At 34.9% G+C, this 21,239-nt stretch overlaps 2 protein-coding genes across 5 annotated transcripts in view; one reads left to right on the forward strand and one right to left on the reverse strand.

Annotated features, from left to right (window-relative positions):
* Positions 1-18,870, reverse strand: part of LOC142980439 (uncharacterized) — a 44,555-nt gene extending 25,685 nt beyond the window's left edge. For all 4 annotated transcript variants that reach the window (XM_076125821.1, XM_076125820.1, XM_076125819.1 and 1 more), the window contains exons 1-2: positions 18,587-18,870; positions 17,092-17,234 (exon numbers count right to left, since the gene is read on the reverse strand). In XM_076125821.1, the coding sequence (XP_075981936.1) occupies positions 17,092-17,234; positions 18,587-18,678 (235 nt within the window). In that variant the 5' untranslated portion in view covers positions 18,679-18,870. The remainder of the gene's footprint in view (positions 1-17,091; positions 17,235-18,586) is intronic.
* Positions 18,871-19,445: 575 nt separating this feature from the next.
* RpL28 (ribosomal protein L28) lies at positions 19,446-19,984 on the forward strand. The gene has a single exon (XM_076126078.1). It carries the CDS (start codon positions 19,524-19,526, stop codon positions 19,941-19,943), a length of 420 nt encoding a protein of 139 aa, XP_075982193.1. The 5' UTR covers positions 19,446-19,523; the 3' UTR covers positions 19,944-19,984.
* Positions 19,985-21,239: the final 1,255 nt, after the last annotated feature.

Raw genomic sequence — 21,239 nt, forward strand, 5'->3', positions numbered from 1 at the left:
ATACGCATACCGACGGATTAAGGAGGTCACAAAAGATACAACCAAGCTTCGCCATTAACAATGTTAGTTTCATATAATAGGGGATGAGGCTATTGTCATTTTCACTTTACAAAAATCTGGACTACTATTGAAAAATTGTCTAACAAACATTATCGAACCAAATCTAATCAAATCGAACCCAAGACCTCATGATCAGCCGTTAGACACACTACCGACTGCGCTGCAGAGGTTTAGTTAGCAGAGTTAAGGATTAAACTCCAATATACTAGGAGAACATGAAAACACGGAAGACATCTAGTTAGTTCAACAAACCCATTATAAATCGCATCTCGACGCTAACCATTCATCCAACAGCGGCGGCAAATATACCTTAACACTGAACCCTAAGGTGTATTTTCCCATAAAGTAATAAACAACGAAATAAAAGCGTCGAAATTCGGTTCGCGATGCTCTGACGTAGTAGAAACGTTGATAATTTGCGCCAAAATTGGTGAGCGATTTGCATTCGGTGTGCAGTTGGACGTGGTCAGGAAACGACGTTGACAGCTGTTATTGTGATATGATTGGTAGACGTGACGACGAGTGGGAATGTTGCTTGTGAAGTTTGGAAACGGTACAGAGAGTACAAATAGGAATAAGAAGGTAGAAAATGACTGGTGATAATTTACTGGGAATAGTTTCGGATATTTTTTTTTGTGCAATATGACGTTGATTTCGTTGAAATTTTGTGATGACAGGGTCTTGTCATAAAAGTAATAATTACTACAGTAATTTTCTTGTTCTGGTAGAACAGTTGATTCCAAAAATCGGAGGAAAACAGGCTCAGGAAAAGCTCTTGGACTCATCACAAACGTTTACTAACGATTTTCCGAACTCAAAGAACATGTTTTACGTGTTTGCCACTTCGATTGGCTAGACTACAATATTAGCACTTAATCCTAACAAGCTTTCTATCTATTCACAGCTAGATATGTCAAGTGCGTGATAAGATTGCAAACATACAGACCTATAAAGGCAAACGGGAAGGCAAAGCCTACCCATAGTAGGTTACTATATCCTTCCGACAATGTACAAAGGAAAATATACATACAACCTACATACCATATTATTTGCTATGCACTGGGAAATCGTTTATCTTTGCATATAGAATTGCACGGTCTGTATGTGTATTTCGGAAGTGATAATATGGTCGTCTCGGCGAATGGCAATGTTCGATTTATATTTAATCTGGGATCTGGTAGACTAGCACCTATATGCAAGTATACCAGCATTTTTATTCCCGAAAACACCGAAATCTTTGTAATTCATCCATCATTTATATGATTTAAAAGGCCTTTGGGGTTAAAAAGTAATTCAATGCTTCCTATTTATATCGTTCGGTAAACTTTATTTTAAATTCCCAAGTTTGAACAAGTTCAGAAATTGCACCGCTCCCTTAGAGACCACAATGCTACATGGTACAATCAGCTACTTCAACAATAATACAATTTCGTTGCGAATAACGCATATGTCAAAGAAAAACCTATTAGAAATAATGGTGACGAGCTCATGAAACAAATAAAGGCAAACATATCTGAAATTGAATTGGATGTATGTCACGTGAGGCGCGGCATATTTTCATTTTTTATTACAACTGTCAGCGAGTGCCTCCCACGGGGGAATACGTCATAATCACGAATTCACAATGCTTTGCAGTGAGGCAGATTGCTCACTACATAATATAATAGGCTGCACTGTTTTTAGACTTACAAAATATTCGTTAGACCATTTATAGTTCGGGTGTGCTCATTTTTCACTGATATTCTACTTTAGCCATCTTCTTCTTCAAGATGTTTTCTCGTATGTAACAATCTTTGTTTTGTGTTATGTGCGATGTCTATATTATTATGTTTATAAAAGTCCTATGTTTGATTCTTTGAATAAACTTTTATAGTAATAGGTATCTATTTCCTGTTTGTATCATGTTAGTTATGCACTAGTTAGTCTTTTCTTAAATCGTGATGTTTCACAAGTTATCCAAATTCTATTGATATCGAAATTACATAAGTAGTATTGTGCTGCCAATCCTTTTGTCCACATTAAAAGGTAAACAATCGCTTATAATAAAAAACGGCACCAATAGTGTAATTCAGGTCCGTTATTTGAATGAAGTTTAAACATTTTTTGTTTCAGAATGTCTTTCTCCAATGAACCGAGACGCGCCAAAAATAAACAATGTCTTAAGAAATTAGAAAACATCTCCTTTTAAATCTTTCCTAATGTTGAAATATTGCTTTAATTTATACTGGACACTTTTAAATGAGACAGTGGGATTTTGATCTTGTATAATTATTATACTCACAATTCTGACCGACTCAGAATATCAACAACAAAAAAATCTCTCCATTTGGTACTTATAATAATATGCCGATAGTAACATGTGGGTGTATTGCGAACCAAATACACTAATGTATTGTGTGTCAACAATCATATTGACTAAAATAATATTTATTCTGAGTTACACTTAGCGGACTTCGTACTGTTGTCAAGTTCGAGACCGTTACCGATATCACATGTCTCATGTTGTTACTATCTATATTGTCCTGACATACTCTAGTAGGAATACATTGTACCTTGCTACTTGAAACACAATAAACGTAAACAGCTGGAGTGGGATTCTAGCCATCCATGTTTAAATTTACTATTATGGAGCCTATGAATGTTCACATCAGGTTGTATGGCTTCCCTAGAATATGAACTGCTTAAAGGTGGCGGTTCGCAAGCGAGACACAAGACAAAGACATGAAACCGTGACCGGAGACTGCGACCGAATTTGACTGAAGTTATAGCGTTTGAAAAGTTTGAAAGCGAGACCTAGACAGGAGACAGAGCGTAAGTCTCATGTCTCAGTCTCGCTTTCGTAAGTGGCCACATTAGGCATCAGAACTGCCCTGTCACAGACTGTTTAATACTGTCTATCTTACTGATCGCATTCCGTGTGTAGCTTGATTACAAGCCTAAAGCACTAATTAATAAGTAGGTATATTAATTTATCTAGAATCACTAACATATGTATAGAAAGTGAAACTTTATACAAGTTGCGAATGCTAATGGATGTGTGGGCCGCCATCGCTTCATATGGACTTGTTACGAGAAGTATGTTGCGTATATGTAAATGTACCGGTTAATTGTCCTACTTGATTGATGGTTAGTTCCTTGTTATAATAGTGAACAATAACTTTGTTGTTGTTGGTATTAAACAACGTGAGAAGTGAGGAAGGAGCTGTAATAAGTTACTATGTTAACGATGTAGTAGTTACTCGGATAGATTCCTGAGACATCGAAGACGGTAGGAAAAAGTTTTATATCTTCTGATTTGTAATTTAAACCTAGCAGTCATCAACAATACTGCCAATGAAAAGTTAACTCCTATGACACAGAAGCGTATCATTTCTATTAAGTCTGATATAGCCGCAGTGAATGAATAAAAGTTTTCTAGTTTTAATGTAGCATGTTGATAGACATGCTCCAAACTAAGTCATCTGCAACTATTTGTGATGTCATCATGTACCGAAATAGAACACTGAAACGTTAGATACGATCAAGCGCAAATTTTATGGGTTCGATAAACATTTTGTTTGTCAAAGTTCTCATAAAGTAGACAACACAATCAACTTTTCGCACTGTAAATGGTGTAACTGCAAAAAAATTTAGAAGAACTTAAAAAATAATATGATTACTTAGTTATCAAAGCCAATCTTACAAAGTACATAAGGATAAATGAATATAAACAAGACGATTTAGAGCTGACATAGGTATTGATACTCTGCTAGGATATTTTTCCCGATTACTCATATACGTCTCATTAGTACACGACAAAAAAACCATCACAGGATGTTTCTATGAAAGGTCATTGCCACTATAGACTTACACAAGATCCTATTATTGACCACTTGAGATCTAATAAGAAAATTGCCGACGTACGTTTTAGTGAAAACTTCATATAAGTTTAGGAATACGATAGTAGTAGATCGTTAGAAGGTCGCAAAGTATTAAAACTTAGGCCCTAATTCATAACTTCTGGATATCTATCAAATAGTCAATCAGGTGGCATCTTGACTGTAGTTTTCATACATTTGCTGTAACTTTATTTAATTTTAGCAGATAGGTTATCTGACACTAATTCTAAAAACTGTGAAACTGGCCTTTATTATAATTAGAAGTATGAAGGTGAAGGGTTGATTGTCATTCTTTTTTTTCATTTCATAGCTTTTCCACTGCTAGGCAAGTGTCTCACTGTAGTAGGGGAAGACATACACTTGGGTTTAAATTAAAAAAAATGTTTAAATCCGCTGCAACATGTCGTCACTACAACTACTAACATCAAGGTTGTCTTTCTGTTGCAATTTCACTTTTACGTTTAATTAAATTATTTACTAACCAGGCCTCTAATTAACCTCAAATAAAGACAAAAATCATTTCTATAAAATAAGTCTTTTCATTATAAAACGAACCTTTTAGTATGCCTAACAGTTTTGGACACCATCTTTTATCCAGCCTACGTATAGGTTAACGACCTCTTAAGCCCAATTCTACTAATTAATGTCGCCAAAAAGATAGTATTGAAATAAGATACGTGCGACGACATGATAAAAAAAATATTCTAAGCTATTTTTTGAGTTAGGAAAAATATCGAATTTGTACTTCAAAGTTTTCAATTACGTTTCAATTGGTCTTTAGATCTAGGTAATAGACTCGTCCCACAAGCTCTGATAATCTAGACATAGTACTCAGGACTAGTCCTCATTATAGAAAATGTGGTGCAACTGGTTCTATACGTCTTGTACCTGTACGATTACTTCCTGCGGTATCAATTTATCAATTAACTTGGAATCTCGCTTTTTGCTATCACCTTTCTAGGAAACTGACGTTAGATTAGCTTTTTGTGTTCTTCCGTTCTTGGTAAATTTCTCTGGGTTTATTTTGTAACTTGATTTGCTGGCGACATCGTCTTATTTTCTAGTCATTTATAGGTATAGAGGTATTTAATGTATTGATTTGTTCATTAATTTGACTCTCAACTGGACGACAGATGTAGTTTTTTGCCTGTCCCATGTGCAGTCGTATCTTAAAAACAAAGTTGGAGTTTTGCAGCCCTTTAAGAGCTCACGCCAGGCAACAACCATAATGCAATTGCGTACAGTGAAGATGATACGACGGTATATACCAATATTTAGTGTTCAAATTATCTTCTTACTTATGCAGGAATAAAGGAAAACCTATTACAGACGAGGGATAATTAAGCTTTCTGCGTACTAATAATCAGAGATTCTGCAATTTCTAAGACAAATCGTAGGAGGAAAGTTAAGCATTTTATAAAAATACGTAAATAGTTTTTACAACTGTCTTTAACGTTTGCTAATTTTGTAGTGTTAAAAGCGTTGTTCTTGATAACAAAACAATAAATAATTATAAAGATTAGATTATTTGATAAATGTAATTCTGTTTAAAAGTATATAATTTACGTTTGATAAATGATAATAACACGGGTGGCTAGACAATGGAATAATTACATAGTACAGTTTTAACTTATGAAGAATGTATGCGAAAAGTGTACAATAGTGTACATTAACTGTATGATTTTGAAAGGCAAACTGCATAAGGAAAGGACGGTAAAGTTTTGCATAAATAAGACATTTGTTGCCGTTTGAGGTCTGTGTTGTGGTTGATTTCGTTTCGGTGAAAAGTAAACTTTCTTAAAGAAATCCTTGTAGGTTTTGATTTCCGCGAAAGGCTTGTTTTTGCGAATCAAATTTACATTGCTTGACTTTTAAATTCTTTAACTTTAACATTTTTTAAATGTATTAAACAAGTAATTCTATTTTTTGGGCGAGAAACGATTTTGTTTTTTGGGAAACTTATATCTGTGGTTTAAAAATAACTCATTAAGCACAGATTTATCATTAAACTGAACTCAAAAAATATACGAAAGTAAAAGACCACGATAAGGTCATCTTAAAGTAAATTACGATAAACTAAATGTCCGCTACGGCATTAACCGAATCATCCTGCAATTTATCGCTGCTTGCACTCTATCGATCTAATAGATTAAGGTCGTAATTAAATCATTTTCTCCACTACCCAGAGCGAAAATACATCCTAGTTTTAACTATATTTAGTTAGTAACTGGGATCTAATATTGTCAACCTGGACTATTTTTCACGCCACCAGTTTTCTAGAAATCAGACTACATTGCAGGAGTTTGTAGTGTCCAAATATGTGTAAAATACACAAAAACTCTCTCTATTTTCTCAATCTTTTACCCACGGTTTCTGAGGTTCATTTAGCGGCAGTTTATCTATTCAATAGCGTTTAAACTCATATAAAAAAACAGTTTGAATAGATAAACTACCGCTAAATGTGCCTCAGAAACCGGGGGGTTAGTCCAGTGGGACGGTATCTTATACGACAGGTGAGAATTCAGACGGCTTTACGCCCTTACCGAGGTTTAAACAAATATCTAGCAGCTTCCCTGACCTAGTAGCATGCAGTCTCTATGAATTGTTAATTCTTGTTACTTCAGGTAATTGGTTTTACTATGTTAGGTAAGTATAGTAATAGTCTAGCCTAGGAGGACAAGATGTCTGGTTCAATCAACGTAAATGGAACGACAGTTAACTAGCAAACTGGTTCAAGTTTATTGGATGATTGATTGCACCAAGGCTACCACCCTGGTGCAATCGATGGATCAACATGGAATTTTTATTTTACTTTTCTATTATATTTAATTATGATTAAATGCAAAGTCCTCAACCCGCACTTAGTCAGCGTGGAAAACTTAAGGTTTAATCCTCATTCGGGAGGAGAACCTTGCTCAGCAGCGGACAGATAGAGGATATGAAAATATATAACTCATTCAATAAGCTATTTTTTAAATTCAAGGGAGAAGCCTTTGCTCAGCAATGGGGCATTGAAACTGCCTAGGTGAAAAAAAAATGGGGATAATAATGTATGTTCGGTACAGTTACAGATTAAATGTGGAGAAATGACGTGACAAGTGACTGTATCCCATCTGGCCCGGTGACTTGGCCCGGCACCGGGCCACATGGGAAAAAAAAGTTTTAACTGGCCCGGTGCTATGTATACCGGGCCAGTTGACACAAATCGAGTGCCATCGTCCCCGGTAAGGGGAGAACAGAGGATACGCCTCGTAATTTGTGAAATACTAACTACATGCATCTATGAAAGGGATTGAACTTAAAAATCAAACTGTTTAGTATAAAATAATCAGATTTTATTGTGAATGACGCGATATCAACTTGTGTCATAAATCTCAACCTAAAATAGACTATTATAAGTAGTTTTTTTTAATTTAAACATAATAACAATATTTTTATAATACCTAATATGAAACAACGAAGTCAAAAGTAGATGTTTTTAAATTTGAACATAATAACAATGTTTTTATAATAATACTAATCAACGAAGCCAAAAGTAGACAATATTTTTTTAATACCTAATATTAATCAACGAAGCCAAAATACACTATGAATGCAACAAAAATATTAATAAATACTTATTATATCATACAAAGCAGTTTACAATATGACTTTTTTAAAAACCACGCATTTTTTATAAGCACGCGAAGCGTGCTTTGGTTGTCTTTGTATTCGCTATCCCTTTTTAAGTTCAATCCCTTTCATAGATGCATGTAGTTAGTATTTCACAAATTACGAGGCGTATCCTCTATTCTCCCCTTACCGGGGACGATGGCACTCGATTTGTGTCAACTGGCCCGGTATACATAGCACCGGGCCAGTTAAAACTTTTTTTTCCCATGTGGCCCGGTGCCGGGCCAAGTCACCGGGCCAGATGGGATACAGTCTGACAAGTCATGTTTTAACTAGCTTGTTATCCAAGATCCTTTGCTTTATGCTATTTAGATTGAGCATCTGAAGAAAACCGTCTTATAGCTGTACAAATCTAAAAGCATCGTACAATGATAAAGCCGAGAGCAGCTATTGTCTCCTGCCAGTTTCCGGGTTCATGGAATCATAGACCTTTTCTATTATAGCACACGTCTTTTGCATTTCGGAGAAGTTATCTAGGGCATGATTCGAGATGGAATTGGCGAGTGCTTCTTGGTAATTTGGTAAATGCTTGCATTGTTTCTGTGTATAATCGACGGTCCTGTATGACAAGATGTATAAATGTGAATGAAGTAAAAAGACTTCGAAGAGATCATAGCAAGAGGCGTTGTTCGTTCGCAGAATACCCCCATAGAAAATAGTTTTTTTTGTAGATGTATATTTGTTTGTTACTTTGAAACGCAACATACTATACCTACACGTGTCTTAAATACAGGAAATTACTGATTACTCGTAAATGTTTACCTTTTAAGTCCCCTCTGCTCAATGCCGGGATTACGGAGTTACGTTTCAAAACAAAACTTTGGAGCAATTATAGAATTGGAATTGGGAGAAAATTTTAAGGAAGGGTGCTTATTCATCCGAAAAACACGACGGTATTGTATTTGACATGTCATTCCATCGAACTAACACACTGTTAACAAAAGTATGTTTATATTTTTTTACGACGAAAAAAACGGAAGAGTTCTTCAATACTGCCTCCGTGGCACGGTGGTTAAGGTCACCACGCTGTTTCCATTGTGTCGAGGGGTCGTGGATTCAAAATCCACGAATTTTTGTTTCAAGTTTGGTTGTACTTTGTTTGTAAAAGTCCCTGCGACACAAGAGCGATTCTTAGTGCGGGGGTTGTCTTTTTTTTAAACAGAAACAGACGACGCGTAATTTTTAAAGTCACAGTGCAGCTCAAAATCCACAATCAATATTAACAAAACGTCTCATTCCATTTTAGACATACAGCAATTTGTACAAATCACTACCATAATTCTATATGTCAATACTAAATAATGTCTGACAGTGTTTTCCTGCGTCTAGACGCCCCAGTGCCCTAATTCGAAGTACTTAGAGTGCAATTTCCTATAGCACTATCTAAATGGACATAGTGATCACAATGTAATTGGATGATTGCATATGACATTGAATCGTACTGCGACATATCTGTTAGTATGGCGAATGAAACTGTATACCGTTGCAACGAAACCGCTGTGCCATTAGAACGATTTTGTGATTTGAGAGCAAATTGGTTTAGTAAACATTGGTAGTGTTTAGGATCATATTATTAGTTGACCTTCTCGGTTAAGCTTTCATTGGTCACCGATTACAACTTTTTAAGGGCAGATATTTGTCAAAAAAACGTTAAATCCTGGGGCTTCCACTATCATGCTTTGATGCAATTTAATTAAAATTGGTTTCTCGGTTTAGCTGTGAGAGCAGAGAAAAGAGCGTTACAGACAGACATTTGAATTTTTATGATTAGAATGTATAAAAGGATTATCGTTATCCAAACTTATCGATAGTTTCTAAGAAATCTAATGAAGCTTATGAGATTAAGAGGATTTACGCTCTTGGCGTGCGTGTGTTATCAGTTGGTAAGGTACAAGGACATGGGCGTACGATTTCTAGAGAGACAGGGAATAGCGACTGTCTAGAAGACGCTTATTAGCTTTAAAATGTTCAGGATTTTCGATACTCATTGTTGTTACTACCAATATATTAATTATTACATACATAATATATTTTTCCTTCAGGGATACCTGAGAAAGCCACTTGGTACCATCCTTACAAATTTCCCTTTCTTCCTTCTATGTGAATGAAGGAAGCTTAAATACATTCATCGTCGTCATATAATATTAAAAAATACCTAAATCTCTACATTTGATGTTACCAAAAATAAAACAATATTTTAAAGAATTAAGCTTGGTCTAAATTGAAAGCGCAGTTTCTTGTACTACAATGACCTAGATACCAAACAAAAACTTTTTCCAAAAGCTACATTTAATATCCGTAGAATATTTGTGAACTAAAAAAGAACAGTAAATAAAGCCACTTTCACACCAATCATAAGACCAAACAATCACCAATTACACCTACCAAAGTGCAATTCCGATCGAAAAATTCGTTGTACACGTTAACTAAGCCCCATTTCTTCGGATTCTTCAACTAAAAGTGAATAGCGAGACTAAATAACAAGCGTTGTATCATACAATGTAATTGACGCACGCGAAATCCGAATGCGAAATTTGACACTATATCAGTGGCACGAGATAATAAACTCGATATTATATTACTATCATCGATGTCAACGGTATATGTTCGCGACTGTTCTTTTGTGTAGTTTAATGTAGGGCTGTCGGTAAGTAAGTAATCTTTGCAATTAGTGTTTAGAATATTAAGAGGTAAACTATTGGTTTTGCACAGTTTGATGTGCACACGATAACAAATGAGCAAGCTTTGGCACGGACATTCAATGAATGAGTGGGCGTGTAGCGGTATTTTATCTGAACATCTCCGTGCTCCAGAAGGTTCATCAAATGTGTCATCAGAAAAAAGGAAAAGAAAAGGCTGTAGATCTGAACGTGATGACCATCATTACTGGTTGGCTATTGCATCATATATCGGTCTTTGCCTACCATGAGAATGCGAGGTAATTTTATATACGTAAAACATAATTTGTCTGGACAAATATACTCATTAGTTACTTTACTTCGCCTCTAGGCCGGGCTTCCTCCTCCTCGGTCACGCACCGTCAGTCGCGTAGGAAACCTATGGTCTATGCACCGCTGATGGACAGTATCGCGGAATAGTACTATACTAACTAATACTGTATGTATATTTATACACGCCAAAGACACCAGCCGAAGAGGAAGTGTTTCTTTGTAATGAACACCCCGTGGTGTTCAAGAAATTTCTTGATAAAAGTATCCTACTATACTTGGTACATTTCAGACGTGCGAACTAAGTCATGTCATTTTATCGGAGTCTCTCGTTCGCACTTACACATTGTCACATTCCTTTGAGTTTTTTTATTATGACGTAGTTTGCACGTTTGTAACGGCCCGACCATAACTGGGATGGTTAAACTTAACTTCAGATTGAGGTACCTCCAATAGTCTTTTGATTTGGCTAAAATAAGAGAATTTTATTAAATAAAAATGTCGTAAAAATGTTTCCGCTACGATCTCGCTCTAAGTCTAAGCAGATTTAAGTCTGATGAATCTGCCAGTTTGAATTTATGGATAGCTTAACTGGTGTTCTGTCTACCGACGATATAGTTATTGAAAAGCCAGTAGCGGCGGTGTATTGAAAGCGGGAGGAAACGTAACACATGTTTAACGACTGCTATCAGATATGACTCCACTCATTACATAGACTTAATGTTCATGGTTTCTAATGCTTTATACTTAAATTACTCATATAATTATAGTCAAAACCCGTACAATTTGTAATATAGTATCAACTTTTTGATTTCCGTCAACAGCTGACTCAGAGAACTGGTTTAAAATACTACAAATAAATATAATTTAGATGCACTTTTGCAGCCCCGGTAAGTTATATGTTTTATACATTTTAGCAACTTTTGTGACATTTATAACTAACATTTAAATAAAATGCGACAGTGGATGTATGGTAGAACCAAATATTGCTATATGCAAAAAGGTAAAATGAAAACTGGCTAAACAAATAAAGGTAAGTAAACGAATAAATGATGCATGGACTTAATCCCCGTATCGTATTAAATATCACGCAAAGCAAGGAAGACTGCGGGGCATAACTAGTCATTTGATAAAGTATTAAACGACAAAAACCAAGTTGAGATTTTCGCAAATGCTAAAAGATAAAAACAAGCTTATTAAAGAAAACAAAACTGTCTAAAGTCTGACTCCACCACGCTAGTCAAATGCAAACTAGGGACTTTGCATGTCTTCAAGAATTGTAATAAATTGTATAAGGAACTACAATAAATAGAATTAATAATTACTTTTTGGTAGCCCTAAGTATGCATGTACTGTCGCGACATAAGATCTTTGTCCTGACTCGATGATCCGTATCGAATATCGTTAGATCAGCTACCAATTGTTTACGAACAATATCCTTCGATTAATGCCCGTCGAAAATCATTCGATACTTTAATTAGTACTTTGTTTTAAAAGGCATAACGAAAGGATGATTTGCGTTGTTGATTTTTTTAGGTAGATTCCTTGTTGCTGTCGATAGATAGGCTAGAAAAGATCTAACATAATGACTGAAACATAGTAAAATGGAACTAAAATGATTGCGAGGATGAGAGACACTGATTAAATTTTACTTATAAGTGGTTTAGGAGATGGTGTTCGGATATTACTAGGAACCTATTGGTAATCAAAATCAAAATCAAAAATCAGCAAGGGAGTGAAAAACATAACATATTGTCTACATCCATTAAAAAAATATCTGTCGCTGAAAGAAAGTCCTACACTTTCTACCTTTCACAGAAAAAGATAATACTCATGAACAGTAAAGAAATAAAAGTGTATTTCTACCTACATGATTGATTCTGCGATCTCAGTAAAGAACACTTTGAGTCAGCTAATAGATAGTCTAGACCTGAAAAAAAACTCCGTGCATGAGTGCAAACTAATTTTCTTGTTAAGGCCTCTTAATAACGTAAATACGTTCGTAATAACGACTTGTCACGATCGTTTTACGCTTTTACAAACTGTTGAGGTGTTTCAATGTAATCGTTTAGAAAGCTTAAAGCTTTTATAAAGAAAATAGCTCTGTAGAGTTTAATTGGTACTTAGATATCAGAGAGTGAGAAAGCAGGTAGGATATGCTGTAAGTACAACCAGACCCGAGACAATTATTTGTGGATCGCAGAAATAATTGTTCCGTGTGGGAATCGAACCCACGACCTCCCGACGCAATGGTAGCGGCGTGGTGACCTGAACCACTGAGCCACAGAGGCAGTCAGTGCATGATAATATACCGAGGATTTTACCGAGAGTGATAAACTCAGACGCTCTTGATTTGGGCTTGACCCGAGTATTGTGTGATTGTGATAAATCCGGTCTGAGTCTTATCTTGGTCCGAGATCCCAGGCTACAAGATCCCTTAGTGGGATGCGGTATGACCTTCTAACGTGGCCACATTTCACATGAGAGGCTCTCGGGTGGTTCATCTCACATGTTTACTGTTTAGCCTCTAAATCTCTTTTGGGTTCCCATGTTAAACTTCACATCACCCATAACTTAATGGCCAGTTGATTACCACAATTATGTTCAGTATAACTCAGAGTTAAATAAATGAACGCCGAACAGCTACATTAATATAACTGAACCAAAAGCTGCTGTAAAATCATTAGTTGTGCGTTTAAATGAAGGGCTGTCAGTTGGCATTTGTTTAAGTAAATAACTAATTACCTTATTCATTAACAACAAGTGAACTTTAAACCTATTAATATTCTTGTATTTATTAAACTTGGTACCAGAGTAAGCGAAGAGCGATTTAAAACGCTCAAACGTTAAGTATTCCAAAAGAAAACATGTTCCTTAAGGACTTGCTATCAGAATTAGCTCACTCTCTTTTCATATCTACTAACACCATGCGTGGGAGGGAGACACAAAAGCGCTGGCAATATTTATATACTTTTTACATTATTGACAACTGATATTTGCAAAAGCGCAAGTCTGTGCCATTACGTGTTGAATCCCATTCATAAACAGTAGCTCTGTCTTAAAGTTTCAAGCTTTGTATATTCTGTTGATATCTATCGTTGTTTCACGCTTCTACGAAACAAAACAAGTAAACAAACATCTATCTACTAATATATAAAGCTGAAGAGTTTGTTTGTTTGATTGTTTGTTTGTTTGTTTGTTTGTTTGTTTGAACGCGCTAATCTCAGGAACTACTGGTCCGATTTGAAAAATTCTTCTTCAGTGTTGGATAGCCCATTTATCAAGGAAGGTTATAGGCTATATATCATCACGCTACGACCAATAGGAGCTGAGTACGAGTAAAAAATGTTACAAAAACGGGGAAGATACGCATTATATTTATTATATATAGAAGATAATGCGTGTTCGCGTTAATTCCCGTATTCTATTATACATTAAACATGCAACGCGAGAGTTTAAAAGTTATGAAGATACGCATTCTCTCTTATGTTGCAAGCGAAGTTGCGCGGGTCAGCTAGTATCTAATAAAATATGCAATTACGCAGTAACTTCCCTCTAATCTCAATTACGTATGCCGTACATACAAAGGTAAACGGATACAATTTTATCATGTAGCACATAGAACAGGTTAATTGGGATTAATGGTCGCTGATCGTCGCTAAAATTAGTGTTGGCGACGGTGCGAGATCTAGGGTCTGAGATCTTTGATATAAATAGATCGATATATCATTGTAAGAGAGGTGATTCCAGGTGATAGTTTTAAGGATGACTGTTATTGTCTCAAGGTTAGAATAACGTCATGGTCTGAACAAGAGCAGATTTCGTGCTATTCACATTTTCTTAAATTGTTTTGATTTTTATTGCTACGGAATTATCTTTCAAAGCGAATAGTGGGTAGGATCGTATTAAATAGACAAGGGTTGGAGCAACAATTTCGAGTTTAAGGCTTTACAATAAAGATGTTTTGTGAACAGAATCAGGAGCTAACCATTTGACAGATTTTACGTATTGGGAGCTTTGGTGACACACAAAGAAAAGACTGCCTGATCAGACTAGGTGCATGATATAAAGATCTCTCTAGGCAAATATACAAAACTAGCTGACCCGCGCAACTTCGCTTGCGTCACATAAGAGAGAATGGGTAAAAAATTTTCCCGTTTTTGTAACATTTTCTACTGGTACTCTGCTCCTATTGGTCGTAGCGTGATGATATATAGCCTATAGCCTTCCTCGATAAATGGGCTATCTAACACTGAAATTAGCGCGTTCCTGAGATTAGCGCGTTCAAACAAACTCTTCAGCTTTATAATATTAGTATAGATAAGTATTTAAAATCTAGATTTATCTATAGAACGTAGCGCAGAACTTGCGGAACACGAAATGATGAAGAGACTTAAACTTATCAGTGGGTAGAAATAGGCTGATTGGATAAGATTACGACGCGATCCTAATTACAGTGTGCCGAGGTTAAACAAATCCTCACGCCTTGAAATCTGATGAGGGTCTGTGATTGGCTGCAGTATCTTTGATCATTTTTCCACTTCACTTAATCAGAATGTCGAAGGGGATGGCTATTGGTGCGTAGTAATCATGAGTAACCATGTATGACAATTTGAATAAATTAACGTAAAACATGTTGGTAAAAGATCTTTATCGATGGGGTCTTTGCAAAGAACGTCTTTACACATTCCCAAAAGAAAGCATACCCAATGTATGATTATTATGGAAGATGAGTAGCTAAGCAGTATGTGACCAATAAATACAGAAGACGTTGTCAAGGACTGCTGGTGACGGAATAGAAGGACCTTTTAAACAACGTCTTCATTTAAACATGCTACATTCAAACGAACAAAAATCTTGTTTGCTTTGCGCGTACCAAGTTTAAGTAGCTTAACTTGATATTTTGATATCTAACTAGCTTCTCCCCCCGCTTTGCTCAATTGGAATATTTTGGAATATTGCACTTTTCGGAGTGGAATTTCCAATAAATCCTTTCTTAGTTTTTACTGTCCCAAGGAAATCACATTCCGAATGTCAGCCTGCGTTCAGCAGTTTTGACTATGCGTTGTCTGTGAATCAGTCACTCACTCGATAACGGAAAAGTTACTAGTAACAACTTTATAGATTACTACTACTCCTTTCGCTTTTCATAAGCTAATTGCAAATTAATTCAAGCTAAAATATGGCCGTGTGGAACTATATATCTTAAGCGTAAATTAATTTCCTCATAACGCAGTTCTAGACATTAAAATGTGAGTTACATCACTATGCTAATTACTCTGTAAGTATAACGAGACAGCTCTTTTGTAATTATTACGGAATTTTGTTTGTTTTTTAAAATGTTGGATAGTTTTTGATCATAACATAAAGGTGTCTGACTGGCTGACATACCCCTGGTATCTGAAGTACATATGAGAAACTACCGCTAACTGATCCGATCAAATAGGGGTGAAAGTTTGTATGAAACTTCTGTCCTAAGTCATAAACCACGCGGAAGAAGCCGTGGGCAAAAGCTCGTTTTATCATAAGACTACAATTGTATTGTATACAGGAAATGTTGTGTGGCTTCACCATTCGCGGCTTATCTTATTCTAAGTAGATTATCCAGCCTACTTGGAGAATTTTTAAGATTAGGTTGACCTTATGTCATACAAATAAAAAAGGAATTTAATTCTGCAAAGTTGCAGTTGCGGTCAAGATCATTTATCTTCATAAAATCTTAAACAAAATCTATAAAAAATCAAAATTCGGTACGCCATTGCGGCATTATAGGAGCCCGACTTTGGAGGATGACCTGGGTTTTGAGTGTAAGCGATAAGCTGGTGCTTTCGCTTTCAAAACATAGTATGTCTCGTCTATGTTTACCACTTAGGTACAATTAATCAGCCCGCCTACTGCAGAGGACCTTCATCTAGTGGTGGTTTATACCCTATAGTCTGTTATGAAGTTCATGTGTACTGTACAGGGTTTCAATGTGTTCATAATATGAACACATTGAAACCTAGTACTATCAGACTAAATTAGTATAATACACAAATTGCAATGATAAGCCAGTCACAACAATACACTAAAAACTAAACAGGAAATTCCTCAAAGTCATCAATAACTAACATATTTACAAATAGTGTCAATATTAATATTTTAAGAGATGATGTAATTATTGTTTGGTACATTACTATTACTAACCAAATGCTTGGCAAAGCTATAGTCAAATATTATAATATCCAGCCCACAAAACCCTGATTTGGTACAAAGATCTATGAAAAAGCATTTTAAAATGAATACATGTGTCTTTTGTCTTAACTATAGATTTCCAATGGGGCTATACAAACCCTTAGTGGGTAATGGAGATTTTTGTGGAGACAATAGCAGGTAGAAAGACAAATGATAAATGTTTAAATATAATAATATAATGTCAGTATGACTACCATGTAAAGGTGTGCTAGTTTTTATTTGTTGCACAAAGTGCAATAATGTCCCCAAATGCATAATGTAGGATTTATAAGTTAATAACTTAATAATAATCTACTCACTCTTAATGATGTTGTCAAGCACAGTGTAGAGATGTTTTTCAAGTTTAACATAGTCAGAGTCCTCATTGACGGGCCAGTCACAGGACAGGTTCCAGTCAGTAATGTCAACATTCTGGCCTGAGTCCTCGGGAACTGTGAATAACCTGGCAAAACACAATATATAATTAAATACAACAATTAACATGTCACAAGTGGCATTAAATGACTTATTGTATCATAATAGTCAACATTTGGCCTAAATTCTTACTGGCCTAATAATTATAGACTTTTTGACAGGTTTTTTTACACAATATTTACTTGCTGTGCATTGAAATAACTGTATGTGATGAGTTATTAATTTAATTCATTAAAATTAAATGAGGACAACTGCATAAATTACAATAATTTTACATAACTAGGACAATGGATATATTATGCATAAAGAAAATGGCAATAAACCAAAACAAATAAAAATATTTTTTTAAATCTATTTGGATTTATTTTTATTCAGTGGTAGAGTGGACATTATAAGATAGAATAGGCTACAAGTCCTATTTTGAGTTCAACAGCACATAAGAGGATAATATGCTAAAGAACTAACTATCAAAATATTATATTTAATTAGAATACTGCTAAGGAAACTAAAGCAATATTTTAAAAGCATTGTTTAGTTTGTAACATGTCAAAAGAATGTTAAACAAACATATAAATAATGCAAGTTTTGCAATTACAAAATTAAATTATAATTAGTTATGCACTAACAGGAACTAGGTTATTAGATCTTATCACTTGTAGCATTATTTATCAGTTTATCATAATCTAAGATTGTTATAATAATACATTTAAAGTGCAATTTATGTCACCTGAGTATGCACTGTATAATAATTATCTTATCATACTGATAAGAGAACTACTGCTTTACACAATAAACAAAATAAGAATAAAAAAAAATTGTTTTATTCATTACAAAAAACATCTTGTTGTGGGTAGATTTTATCATGTTTCAGGTTGTGATGCAAAAGGATTATCAGTTTAGTTGCCTTAATCTAAGTTTTATGTACTTTAAAAAGTTATTTGTGTTTGTCAATAACTGACAACATGTAGGTGTCATGAACAAAATAGAGTGGGTTGTAAATCCTACAAGAATTTCTATGACTAAAGCAGCATTATGACTTTTGAATCATAATAATAATGACCATTGCCTACTTCCAGGTTACAATTTAAAAAAGTAAGCCCGTTTAAAAACAAAATAACGACACTTGGACACCTGAGTGAAGGTGATTCATCTAGCAAAAACATAGACACCACAGGCTACGCAAGGTGGCCCGTGTTTTAATACTGGTCAGAGTGGTTTTACTGGAATTAAATAACTAGACGATTAATTAAAACGGGCTAAATAACCATCGACAGAAACACTGACATGTCGACCGGACAAGACATGCATGACCCCGTAAACGATCACCACCAATTAACCATGACCAATTCTCTTACATAAATACTGTTTTATGGTACTCACCACGTCTGATCATCGGAAAAATCCAAAGATTCCACGTCGATCAGATCAGAATCAAACATATCTTTGTTTATATTTTGATCAACCTGATTCATAATACCAATAAAAACGATACATCAATTTGGCACTTTTCGCAAATCACATATAAATTTCACGCAAGAACTACATTTACTATAATGAATACTGTAAATATTACAAAGAAAAAAGATATAATAAGAACCAACACGAATTGTCCCAGACAAGTTTTAGTTTGGAATTTGACATATCACCATAAGCAAAATGCCAAAAAAAGGATGAAAATGAAAGAAGTCAACGGTAAATTCCATAGACAACAGAAGAGTCTTTAGATTTAGACGAAGAAATACTATTGAAATAAAATTTTAAATATACTTTTTTAAGGTTGCTGTGAATATTTGAAATACCCTACTCAGATTTATTAAATTTTATTTCACACTAATTGTATTAAAAGTTTGTTGTGCTCTTTGGTTTTTACGGGTGTTTCCTTACTAAAAAAAATAAATTTTGAAGGGTGATGTAATTATTTACAATTTTCCTTAACATTATGCGATAATTAATATTTCTTTGGACTTTGGACTACCTTTTCCAGTTTTGAAAAGGTAATTAGCCATACATTAAAGAACGTAATTAAAAGCAAAGAAAATAATTAAAGAAAATTTCTTTGATGCTTAAAATATAATATTAAACTGTGCTTAGGCCTTTCAACACTAAAAAATTGAGGTTTATTATATCATGATTCAAAAAAACTATTTTCTTTTAAATAGTTTATGTGGAATATTGCGAGAATTGTAGTAGCAACATTTTATTTGACAGCTATGTTTGACGTTACTGATGTCATAGACAAACGTCTTCTTCCTTTTTGTCTACGGACACGTTGAGAGCACGTTGTATTCGGTGTAGTTTTCACAATCAAACTACAATAATGTCGTCTCATCTTAACTGGATGATCATCCGCAACAACAACGCCTTCCTGGTGAAGAAGCGTAACATTAAGAAGCCCTTCAGCAAGGAGCCGAACAATGTGACTAACCTCAACTCCTACAGATACAATGGCCTGATCCAAAAGAAGGCTGTTGGCGTCGTCGAAAACCCCGACAGGAAAGGTTTCACAGTTGTTTACAAGAAGGCTAAGGCTACCAACAAGCCCGCCAAGAACTCAGTACGCCGCACTTTCAAAGCCGGCGCGAGGAGATCCCTGTTCAAGGTGAAGAGGTTGTTGAAAGCCAACCACTACCGCACTGACTTGTCAAAGGCTACCCTCCGCCGTGCGTCTGCCATCCTCCGCTCACAGAGGCCTATCAAGGCGAAGAAACCTAAAGCGGCTGCCGCCAAGACAGAATAAGTTTTATATGTAAGCTGACTAATAAAATTCCATAAAAACCATTTACCTTCTATTATTTCTGAACATAACCTCACTTTCAGAATGTAATTATCAGTGATAAGTGCAACTCAGTGTAATTTCAGTCAGTTCAATCTGTATTTAACTATTTTTTATGTCTTTCAGAGTAGTGAAAAGCTAAAGGAATCTGCATCATATTTCAGTACAGTGATTTAACATGGTGAAAATTTTAACTCAATATACCTTAGCACTGCAATGTGTTATGCTAAAAATTATTTTAATAGTTAAATTGCATCAATTTTAGTGCTCATTAGTCAGTCCTGACAGTTTTCTCTGAACACACTCAAGGGGTATAGTTTCCAAAGCCATGAAGTCCGGAGCTATTTAAACAAAATATATTTGTTTCTGATATAAATGATAAGCTTATAAACTATTCAGTAGTAGTCTGCAATGTTTGACACATACAGCCTACTTTTGAAGGACATAAAAAATGTGTTTTGCAAGACCGGATTAAGTGGTTAAAATAGATTTTAGTTCTTGAAGTTAATTCCAATATATAAATTTGCATAACATGAAGCAGTAAACACTTTAATTATAGAATATTTCCCCAGCGTCTTCATCTGTAATTGTCCAACATAATATTTACTGTACTATTAAGCTGAGTTGAAGAGCTTGTCAATATATTCTCACCTGATTATCAAGATTTTCCCGAGTGCACCTTACATGGGGATCAGAAATAAACCAACACATTTGCACCAATACAATTTATTGATAACAAAATGATTTTCATATCACAAACAAGGAATGTTAAAATAAATAACTTGCCACTGGTTAATGTGTCATGATAAAGTTACAAACATGATCTCAGGAATAAATAAGTATATCAAATATGATTTCAAAATCATTCTAATGGACATTTAAATGCATAGTGCTTCACTAGAATTAGTACAAGTCCTTGCTTCACATTATAGTGTCAATATTGCAATAAGTACTTCATTATTTACAATAGATATCACAAATATTTTTATACATCAAAAGTACATAATTAATTTAATTTTTAAAATACTTGTCAAATATATTATTAGATACCGTAACAGTAGAGTGAATAGGGTGCAAATAAAATCACCTTTGCTATTGTGGAGACATTTAACAAATAATATTAAAGAGATAAGGGTATTTGGTATTACTACAATTTGTCGGAGTAAATAGATAGTTCTGACATTCTGCCAGTAAGCCCTTCAAGACAATTCTAAATGTTCCACTATACAATACTGCGAAATTACAATGAGCAAATTTTTA

This window comes from Anticarsia gemmatalis, chromosome 18 (assembly GCF_050436995.1).
Source record: "Anticarsia gemmatalis isolate Benzon Research Colony breed Stoneville strain chromosome 18, ilAntGemm2 primary, whole genome shotgun sequence".
NCBI classification, from domain to species: Eukaryota; Metazoa; Arthropoda; class Insecta; order Lepidoptera; family Erebidae; genus Anticarsia; species Anticarsia gemmatalis.